General features: G+C 52.0%; 1 protein-coding gene across 3 annotated transcripts in view; it reads left to right on the top strand.

The window, feature by feature from the left end:
• The first annotated feature begins 2 nt into the window (after positions 1-2).
• The window catches only part of neurl4 (neuralized E3 ubiquitin protein ligase 4), a 28,037-nt gene continuing 17,124 nt past the window's right edge, over positions 3-10,915 (top strand). Inside the window, exons 1-12 of one of the 3 annotated variants that reach the window (XM_069186570.1) lie at positions 3-745; positions 4,748-5,201; positions 5,628-5,693; positions 6,145-6,506; positions 6,595-6,706; positions 7,063-7,151; positions 7,738-7,810; positions 8,134-8,407; positions 9,204-9,385; positions 9,616-9,701; positions 9,799-9,961; positions 10,431-10,632. In XM_069186570.1, coding sequence (XP_069042671.1) covers positions 584-745; positions 4,748-5,201; positions 5,628-5,693; positions 6,145-6,506; positions 6,595-6,706; positions 7,063-7,151; positions 7,738-7,810; positions 8,134-8,407; positions 9,204-9,385; positions 9,616-9,701; positions 9,799-9,961; positions 10,431-10,632 — 2,225 coding nt within the window. In that variant the 5' untranslated portion in view covers positions 3-583. The remainder of the gene's footprint in view (positions 746-4,747; positions 5,202-5,627; positions 5,694-6,144; positions 6,507-6,594; positions 6,707-7,062; positions 7,152-7,737; positions 7,811-8,133; positions 8,408-9,203; positions 9,386-9,615; positions 9,702-9,798; positions 9,962-10,430; positions 10,633-10,915) is intronic. The other 2 variants (XM_069186571.1, XM_069186569.1) reach the window with 2 other exon arrangements.

Raw genomic sequence — 10,915 nt, 5'->3', positions numbered from 1 at the left:
AAAACAGTTTCGATTATTTAAATAATTATATTAATAATGCTTGTATACATGTTTTTGCTGCTCTGAAAATGTGTAGTCTTTGTTCGTTTTTATATCTGTATTCCCAGAATGTAAGTAACCTGTGTCAGTTATATCTGCCCTTGCTGTCAATAATTGTATGTTTAAGAATAACAATTTTACAAGGCAGGGAACGTTCACACTTTCGTTTTCGTTGTTATTGTTGTTTACTACTGGTATCGCAGCCCAGTGATTTATGGCGATTAGTGCAAATGAACGGATTGTTTTCTTGCTTCAGAATGAAATACAATAGCTCTTTCTTGCCCACAGCCTCGCAACTGAATAAAGCGACCCCTAGTAATATAAGCACATAGCAAAAAAACATGCACCCGCACTGCCACAGAGCTTTAAATTGATTTTTTTGACACTCTGCTGTAAAGTGAAGTGACAGAATTCCATTTTGACCTTCTGCCGTCAAACGAGAGATACTGTCGTAACTGTCTTCCCATCTAATCGAAGCGGGTTGCGAGCCGCGCTTGGTTTCGGTGTCGTAAAGAGGCGTCGCGAACGGGCCGCCCCTGCGAAGATGGCGGAGCTGCATCCGCGCAGCGGAAAGCTGATCGGCCTGTCGAACTCGAACCGAACCGCCCAGCGTAATCAGCCGGTACAGGAATTTAACCACGGTCTTGTACTGAGCCGTGAGCCGCTGCGAGACCGGGATGTCTTCACTGTCCGCATCGATAAAAAGGTAAATACGAGAGCAAAGACGGGCGAGAGGCAGGGATAGGGTTCGGAGCTCAGCTAGGCGGAGATGGATGAGAGGGGAGTCGCTCCGTGGGGATCCACCTGGGCCAGTGGGTTCGGAAAACAAGACACCAGCACAGGTGTCGGGGTTCGGGGCTACTGTTTGAAACGGTGTTAGCATTGCACGTATCTGCAGGGTGGATGTTGTTAGCACACGGTAATAATTCTGCAGTACCGCATCCAGTGATACGGAATCGTGTTGTGTGTTTGGGGTGGGGTGGCGCGGAGATGAAATCTAAGGCACGGGATGAAATGAAACAGGTGGTGCATCTTGCCTGGTGAAATACATGCCTGGTGTGTCCGCTGGTCTGCATGAGCAATCTTCATTTTTGAAGAGCGCGTATCCGCTCTGGACGCGACGGGTCAGTGGTGGTCATGGTGGGAGGGGGGGGGCTGCCTGGGTGCCAGTCCTGTCGGTTTCTCCCATGGCCTGAGCCGCGCTGGAGGTCAGGGCGCTGTGTGTGTGTGCGCCCACCGCTCCGGGCTGCGGTGTTCGGCGCAGGTGGCGACTTGGCGTTACCTAGAGCAGGCGACAACACCTCCCGCCCCCGAACTCCGTTCGTGTGTGTGACTTGGTTTTATTTTCGTCACATGGGCTGCGGGACTCTGTTGGACTGTCCGAAGCCTATGTGAGTCGGTTTTAGAGGGGTGTGCATCGCCTTGTCCAAACCTGAAACCGTCATTTTCAGGTCGGGCGGCAGAGCGGAATTCCCTCGCGTTATTTTCCCAGGCATTAAAAATCTGCCCGCCCTTCGTTGGCCATTGCGCTGTCCAGTTGTTCTCGAGCTCGTCAAACGAGTCTTTTGCCGTGCTGAGAAATGGATCCGCGGAATCGCTGGCATTTCTTTGCAGCTCGACATAAATATTTCATCCTCTCCCAAGGTCAGTTCCTGCCTGTCCATCATTAATTATGTATTCCTGATCGGAAACGGACTTTCCTCCGGCACAGCAAGTTGGGAGAGGATGGAAAAGCCCGTTAAGAGTCCCACAAACTGGAAAGCTGTGGGCGTCCCGGAAGTCCAGTTTGTCTCTGGCTGGAGGGGCCTCTAGGCATGAGTATGGCCTTGGAAATTCATACAGATGGGTAAATCGCTGTCCACTGGGGAAAGTGGAAAAGCACACTGGAAAAGCACCGGATAAGCTTTTCTGGAAACATGGGACAACAAACTGATTTTTTCTGTAAGGATTCATGCAACAGAGGAGGAGAATTCTGTTCCGGGACTCCAAACTCCAGTCTGCATGATCGCAGAAGTAGTACTGTGGTACATTTATTCTGAACCCTAATGCAATGGTTGTTACTGGACATTTCCATTGTTTCTTAACATGCAATATTAAATGGAGTATGAAGTGCTTTGCCCTTTAAATAACTGCACCTCTCCTTGTGCACTGTACATTGCATGTGTATGAATGCAGTGTGTAAACCTATATACATTGTGCATTAGAGTATTACATGCAGGGCAAGTGCTGTGTTAACAGCACAATATAAAGTGTGTTGACGAGACTGTTGTCTGCACCCAGTGATGCTTTATGACTTGATCGTTGGCGCTACGTATTTGTGAATCAGGAGCTACAGACGCATTGTCTAGCGGGGGTATTTGCTCGCTCAGGACATTTGGGGAAACCGCTGGGAAGCCCTGGCACAGCTTTCAGTCCGCGGCTCCCAACCTCTGACCTCTGACCTCTGACCTCTGGCATTGCTGTAGATGTTCGGATCACGTGGAGCTGAGCAGGGCAGGTTTGTCTGGCCTGAAACCGGTTGTGATTCGGCAGAGAGATTCAGGGAGGCTCTGTGCCTTTTCTTGCCTGGCAGACGTGCTCTGGGGATACCAGCGATGGCCTTGTTCACCGTGTTTCAGCTTCTCTTTAAAGACAGCCAGATGTGGGCTATTAATCTATTAATCAGCGAGTTAGAAGACTCATTATGGGGTCATTATTGGCAGGCGATCAAGCCTGTAAGTCTCATTCGAGCCCGACAGGGTCGATCCTGGGCTGCTAGCCTTGACCAGCCATGACCTGGACTCTTTCAAGTGAGGGTACGGAGTTGACCGGACGCTGTCAGGGCTTGGGGTGGTCTTGGGTTGGCTGGTTTGTCATGCCATCCGTGCTCTTATCAGGAGATTCCTGGCAACGATCGGAGGGGAAATTCAGCTTTCCAATTTCCAATTCAGCATTTCCGAAATTTCAGATACACAGAATCTCACCACAGAAATCCAAAGAGCAGACAAAATTATGCAGACCTCTTCCTTCAGTGCCACATTCTCTCGTTTGGAAACCCAGATATTTTAATGCAGTCCACTTACAAATGTTATAATGAATGTAACGGCTCTCAAAGTCCACGTCTATAGCATTAGAAAGAGTTGGGTGATTTTAGGATATTATAAGGATTCTATGCACTATTTCTAAAGGGTTCGAGAATAATTTGCCGTAAGATAGCTATATAGCCAGGGGCTGTATCGCCTTGTAGCTCACAGCTGGCAGCCCACTGAAGCTCAGCGGGTGTGAGCCTGGCCAGTACCTGGATGGGAGACCTCCTGGGAAAGCTAAGGTTGCTGCTGGAAGAGGAGGTGCTAGTGGGACTGGTAGGGTGCGCTCACCCTCCAGTCTGTTTGTGTCCTTATGCTCCTGTACAGTTATGGGCCACTATACTGTACAAAAAAACAAGGGGCCAGCCATCGGATGAGATGTAAAACCGAGCTCCTGACTCTCTGTGGTCCTTAAACATCTTTTCTTGAAAAGCGTAAGGGTGTTAACTGGGGTTGTCCTGGCTAAATGTCCCCCTGGCCTTTACCAGTCATGGCCTCGCCATAATCCCAATGAACTGGCTTCATCGCTCTGTTCTCCTCCTCGCCTGTAGCTAGTGTGTGGTGAGTATACTGGTGCGCTCCGGCCGCTGTCACGTTGTACAGTTGGTGCTACACATTGGTGGTGATGGTGGGATTCCCCCTTACCTGTAAATCATTTTGTGTGCAGTGTCCAGAAAAGCGCTATATAAGTGTTACTAATCATTACTAAAATGAGCTGGCTTTTACCTGCAAGCTCATTGTACGGACGTGTGGCTACCGTTTTGACAAATTTGACATCACATCACTTTATTAACCCTATACAATTTCTTGCATTAGGAATTTGTCTTTTCGCAGACCCCAGCTTGCTCTCCATGAGACACACAGACAGGGAGAGAAGCTGGGGGTCAGAGTGCAGGGTCAGCCATTGTACAGCGTCCCTGGAGCAGCTGGGGTTAAGGGGCTTGCTCAGGTGCCGTCTGCGTGATTTAAACCAGCAACCTTCCAGCCACAGGCGCAGATCCTTAGCCACAGAGCCATGATACATTGTCCACCCACATTTTGTTTTGGTTTAAATAACATAACTTAGTTTTGAAAGCTGCACAGCTGCTCTAAGTAACGGAAGGCTCCATGGGCCAGATTCCTGACCTTATAATCCCTAGAATCAAGAGCATTCACAGGCAGTTTGATGGGATCTGAAAAAGTACAGAGGATTTACTGTTATTTTTTCCAAGTTCTTACTGTCATTCCCAAACCGTTTTCCTGAGTCTTCATTTCTAGCCACTTTATTTGACACAGACTGTGAAGGTCAGGCATAATAAACAGCTGAGAAAATGATATGGTTTGGGGGGGAAAGATGAGAAAATGTCCGGCACGTACCAGGCTGGCTTTATCAGGGAGCCAGTGTGCATCCAGATGAGCCAGACGCTCTTGTGCAGAGCAGCTCCAGCCTCCTGTAAGAAAGGTCTCCGCCGTCCGCAATCGTCTGCATCCTGCCTCTCGTCATGAAGGTCTCCTCTGTCCACCGTCGTTGGCACCCTGCCTCTCTCCCTGCGGATCTTTGCAGGAGAATCCGATCTCGCTTAGATTGCCCTTCCGATTGCCCGCGGGACCTACGTGCCGCTGCCTCACCTGCGTCCCCTCTCCCTCTGCCCCCGCCGCTGCAGGTGAACTCGTGGAGCGGCTCGATCGAGATCGGCGTGACGGCCCTGGACCCGGCGGCTCTGGACTTCCCCAGCAGCGCCACGGGCCTGAAGGGCGGCTCCTGGATCGTGTCGGGCTGCTCGGTGCTGCGGGACGGGCGCTCCATCCTGGAGGAGTACGGCCGCGACCTGGACCAGCTGGGCGAGGGCGACCGCGTGGGCATCCAGCGCAGCGCCCAGGGGGACCTGCACCTCTGGGTGAACGGGCAGGACTGCGGCGTGGCCGCCTCCGGCTTGCCCCCCCGCCTCTGGGCGGTGGTGGACCTGTACGGCAAGTGCACCCAGGTCACGGTGGTCAGCTGCGAGCCGCCCCCCGAGCGCCCCGAGCAGGAGGGGGTCACGGCGGAGGAGGAGCCGAGAGACAATGAGAGGGAGAGGGACCGAGACAGCGAGGGTCCCGTCATGGCATCGGAGGAAGGTAGGCATCTCTCTCTCTCGGCTGGGGGGGTCTAGAGAATGGTGGGCGTCTCTCTCGGCTGGGGGTTCAGAGGAGGGTGGGACTCTCTCTCTCGGCTGGGGGGGTCTAGAGAATGGTGGGCGTCTCTCTCGGCTGGGAGTTTGAAGGAGGGTGGGCCTCTCTCTCTCGGCTGGGGGGTTTAGAGGAGGGTGGGCGTCTCTTTTCCCTGGGGCATTGGAGAAATCTGGGGGTAGATTATTTGGCCTATACAACCAATGCAAACTGGTTTATCTTGGAACCCAGGAGTTCCTTGACTGGTAGACAGATAGTCATAAAAACTTTTTACTTTTTCAGTGCGTGTTTGAAGGCTGTTCCCCCTTGTGGCTGTCCGGTCTCTCTCTGCCGCACTCAGTCACTCTCTCTTGGTTTCTGTCTCCCTGTCCTCAGTGCCGGAGCTCTCCCGCAGCCACAGTCGCCCAGACAAGTTCCCCAGCACCTTGGACACAGAGAGTGGTGAGACTCTGGCGCAGCCCCAGGGGCGAATGATGTGATTTGGATGGTCCGTCTGTAAAAGGTGGTTCTCAAGCATCTCTGAGCTTAGGTTCCCTAGTTGTGGCCGAGTGGCTGTGTATCATTAATCATAATCGCAGTAACGAGTCATTTAGTCTGAAATCGGCACTATGCAGTGAACTGTGGCATCAACAGCTACTGCTGCCAAGTTGCCAACGACAGATCCTTGGTTTGACTTTGCATCTGAAAGGATGGAGCCCAAGGAGGTTCCGAAGCTCACTCAGGGGGGACTCCAGAGGTGTGAGGTCCGAGCTGGCCGGGAGCTATTTATTCCTGGCAGCGAGGCCTGTACCTTTACTACTGGAGCGCCTGGCCTCCTGACTTGCACCCGGAGCGGGGACAGGCCTGCAGGGATCCCAGAAGCGTCTGACTCTGCGTCTCCATCTCCCCTCAGTGCTGACGGAGCAGGAGCTGTCTGACGTGTTCAACAACGCCATCCTGTCTGCGTACCGGGAGGAGGGGGGCGGGGGGGGCTCCACCACGCCCCGGGGGGACAGCGGCGGGGCTGGCGATGGGGGCGGCGGTGGCGGGAGTTCAAGCGCCAACAGCCCCCTCGGCGGAGGCGTGTCTGCGACGCTGGGGGCGGGGACCCCCGGGATGACCACCAACGACGCGCTGCTTTTCCACGAGAAGTGCGGCACGCTCATCAAGCTGAGCAACAACAACAAGACGGCCGAGCGGCGCCGCCCCCTGGACGAGTTCAACAACGGCGTGGTGATGACCAACCGGCCCCTGCGGCACAACGAGATGTTTGAGGTGCCCGTCCTTGGGCTTTGCCCGTCCTCTCTCTGGGAATCTGTCGGTCAGTCGTTCTCTCTCTCAACTCTCTCTTTCCGTGTCCCAGATTCGGATCGACAAGCTAGTGGACAAGTGGTCCGGGTCGATTGAGATCGGGGTGACAACCCACAACCCAAACAACCTGGACTATCCGGCCACCATGACCAATCTACGCTCAGGTGTGGTACACTAACCTGGTGCCCCATTCCAGCTCTGAAACAGACTGTTAGAGTCATTGAAAGAGTGAGAGGTTCTGGGAGACATGAAAAGCCAGGAGACCCAGGTGATCAGACCCTCATGATCCCCATGATCCAGGAGTTTATTGATTCTCGGCAAATCAGCTTAAATCCCATGGTTTGCCAGTTTCTGTTCTCAGTGCTAAAGGCAAACCCTCTTCGTTTCTGTGTTTCGTAGTTAACCACTGTTGTAGCAACAGTTAACGGTAACATTTCAAGATTTGGGACCCTTCTGCTGTGCTAGAGACAGAAGATATTCCTTTGGCCTTGACTTGTGGTGTGTCCTTGCTCTGCTCCAGGCACCATCATGATGAGCGGCTGTGGAATCCTCACTAATGGAAAAGGGACCCGCAGGGAGTACTGCGAGTTCAGCCTGGATGAGCTCCAGGTGAGGCTGTCGCTCACCCCCTCCAGTGTCGCCCCGCTCCTGCTTTACTGCAGCAAGCGCCCTTGTTAATTAGCACTCCATCACGTTCATTGACAGCTACACTGCAGAGATGTTTTCTAGGGCCGCGCTCAGCACCTTGTTCAAGTCTCTGTAAATCATCGTTTGCCTACACCTAGCAAGTGAGTTTAATTGGCTCGCTTGTTAATAATCTCTTCAGTTCATTAATGAAGAGTGCGTTTGGAATGAAGAATACATGCAGGACACGTCTGTGAAGCACTGAAGCTGTTCATGAGTTATATGTCCTTTAATACTAACGCTGCACCAAGTTAAATACGTTATTGATGTTGGCCTCCTCCTGGCAGTCGTGAAAGTTTCAGGGATGCGAGTCGGATCTGTCTGACCAGGCACTAGACCTTCTGGAGAAGCAGGGAGGCTTTGCCTTCCTCACCTGACTCTCTCCTTTTGTTTCTGCCCTCCTTATATCCCTGGCTTCCTCCTCCTCCTCTCCTGTTGTCCATGTTCTCCTCATTGCGTTCCCGTCACATCCCTTTCTCCTCCCCACTCTTTTATCTGTCTCTTTCTCCAGGAGGGAGATCACATTGGCCTGATGAGGAAAACCAGTGGTGCCCTTCACTTCTACATCAATGGCATTGATCAAGGTATGGTCTGCCTGTTTTTTAGAAATCTTTGTGATTGTGTTGATGAATGTTCCAGGTGGGATCTCCCCAGCCTTTTACACACCTGTGCGATGATGTTGATCATTGACCAACTTTGGATCTCCCATGACACTTCAGGCTGTTGTGTGACTGTGTTTCTTAACATTTTAAGTGGGTGTCTTACAATGTTCAGCTTTTGATTTGAGCAGGTGTCTCGTATTGCATTGTTAGCAGGGAAATGGAGACGGCCGCCATGTTGTTTTGCAGCTGGTTTCTTTCTGGAGTCTTAATGACTTGCATGCCCCGTGGTTGGCTCCTGTTCTCAGGCGTGGCAGCCACACAGACCCCGGGTACGGTGTACGGTGTGGTGGACCTCTACGGCATGGCAGTGAAAGTCACCATCGTCCACAACCACAACCACAGCGACCGGCTGCGGCGCAACAACGCCATCATGAGGGCGCTGTCCCCAGATGTGGGGCGCCCTCGGCCCCCGATGCATCTGGGGTCCGACCCTGAGGCCCTAGACCGTCTCCTCTTCCACCCCAACTGCGGACAGAAGGCCGCCATCATCAATGATGGCCGCACGGCGCTTCGCCCTCAGTGAGTGTCCCCACCCATCTCCCTGCCAGTCCACCTCATCCCTTTCAGGCTCGTGGGATACTGCACACCATGCTGTAAATACTCGCACTGAGCACTCCTCTCACTTTTATACAACAAGAAAGAAAAGAGTTGTTTTTTCTTGGGTGTGGGTTGGAATGCTCTAAATTGAGATAGTGACATTTTTATGAAGGTCACGGACCTCGATATACGTAATTCAAATGGGATCGGTCCAGGATCCAAAAGTCCCCATTTCTTAGTTGTTAAGATATTTGCTCCAGGACATGGCGATCTGAACGGAGCGGATGTTAGTCATTTCTGGTGTTAACGTGCATCCTCTAGATAAGGTGCCTTTCCCAGTTGGCAGTCAGTGCTAACTCTCTAGCTGAGAAGCTGTGTAAGACTGTGGAGCTCACCGACTGTATTAAAAGGTGACTGGCTTTGATAGCACAGAGGAGCATGTCTTCACGTCCTTATTTTTTCCAGGAGTGGTGATCACAAAACAAGTCTTAAATGATTGATGATCCCATGCTTGGTTGGTTCGTAATAAATTGGCCATTCCATTTGTTGTTGCTAAAAAACTTATTTCCAGTTCCATAGTTCTAGCATTAACAGTGTCTGATCTTCACAGCTGAGCCTTATTCATGAGCTGTCTTGGAAATAGTTTTTAAAATTTAAAGTTTGGGCACTTGTAGCTACCGTTTGGCCTTGTTGTGGTCGAGATGTTTTCAGTGCAGAAATGGTTGGCGTTTCGGAGAGCCACTTTTGCAAATATGAAAGCATCTTTCCTTTCGGGCAGTGCGACAGACGACTTCAACCATGGTGTGGTCCTGAGCAGCCGGCCCTTGCGCTCCAATGAGGTCTTCCAGGTGCGCATCGACAAGATGGTGGACAAGTGGGCAGGCTCCATCGAGATCGGTGTCACCACCCACAACCCTGCCTACCTGCAGCTCCCGTCCACCATGACCAACCTGCGCTCAGGTAAACTGGACGCCCCCCACCTCTGGCCCGTGGTCTGAGCTCTCTCCCTTTCGTGAGTCCAACTGGCCAATCAGCAGTGTGCTTGCTTGCACCATGTCTGATGAGCCTGTTGAAGATGGTTGTCTTATTTTAAGGAGTAGCTGTCTTCCCCTTTTTAGTTCCTACTTGCTTGCCATTGTTTGCCTGAGTCATGTGACATTTCTTTCTCCGACTCTCCTCGTCTTTCCCAGGTACGTGGATGATGACTGGGAATGGGGTGATGCACAACGGCACCACGATCCTGGATGAGTATGGACACAACCTGGACAGGCTGAAGGTGAGCTCTGTCCCTGTGGCCTGTGTGCTTCCGGTTGACTGTCACTCTCTCTCTCACGCCCCGCGTGCTGTGACTGCGTCACTCTCTCTCTCCACAGGCAGGAGACACTGTAGGGGTGGTACGGAAGGATGACGGCAGTCTGCACTTCTTTGTGAACGGGGTGGCACAGGGCCCTGCTGCCTGGAATGTGCCGGCCAGCGTGTATGCTGTGGTGGATCTTTACGGTCAGGCGGCTCAAGCTACAATCATGGACGATATGGGTAAGAACGGGACGCTGGGTCTCTGCCCCTGTGCTGTCCAGCTCACACCACATCCAGTGCTCCACTGGTGCTCCTACTGTCGGTATCGGTGCCGCACGCTTGACCCTGAGGTCCCACTGGTCAGATGAGACTGAACCTAAACTCCGATCTAGGCTCAGGCACTGAGCTTTCGTTGAAGTACAGAAGTTGAGCCTGATTGATCATCTAAACTTGACTCTGGTCTCTGATTGGTCAGTGGAGATTGTGCCTGGTCTGAAACTGTTCACTATAGATTGACACTGCGCACTGATTGGTCAACTAAACCTGTCCTTGCACTCTGATTGGTCAGTCATTTTGCTGATTGGCTCCTTGTTTCCAAGCCTCCAAATTCAAAGTCTGATTTATATAACTAAGTAAGGTAGGGAGATGTTACGTTAATTAGAGAGTATGAACGGTATTTTTGTTGAAAATCCGTGGCTCTCTCTTTCAGCCGACCTCCCGCCCCTGCCGGATGACTCCTCGGAGGGCAACAACCAGCTGTCTCCCAGCAGCCCCTGCTCTGTGGTGTCGGCCAATGACCTGCGCTTCCACCACCTGCACGGCAGCAACGCTGTCATCACCAATGGGGGGCGTACTGCGCTGCGCCAGAACTGCCGCAGCGAATTCAACGATGCCATCGTCATCTCCAATAGGTAGGGTTGCCCAGAAAAAATGGGGACTCAGGCCTGTGAAAAGTAAGAGAAATAGGGAATGCAGATCCTTCAAATCCTTTCCCTCCTATTTGCCGCTTACAATAATAATTCCTTACACTTATATAGCACTTCTCTGGACACTCCACACAAAATGCTATATGGGTAATGGGAAATCCCACGATCACCACCAATGTGCAGCACCAACTGGATGATGTAACAGCAGCCAAAATGCACCAGTACGCTCACCACACACCAGCTATCAGCTGGGGAGGAGAACAGAGTG

Source organism: Lepisosteus oculatus, chromosome 3 (genome assembly GCF_040954835.1).
Source record: "Lepisosteus oculatus isolate fLepOcu1 chromosome 3, fLepOcu1.hap2, whole genome shotgun sequence".
NCBI classification, from domain to species: domain Eukaryota; kingdom Metazoa; phylum Chordata; class Actinopteri; order Semionotiformes; family Lepisosteidae; genus Lepisosteus; species Lepisosteus oculatus.
The sequence above is the reverse complement of the archived record's forward strand: the minus strand, read 5'-3'. Positions and strand labels throughout refer to the sequence as shown.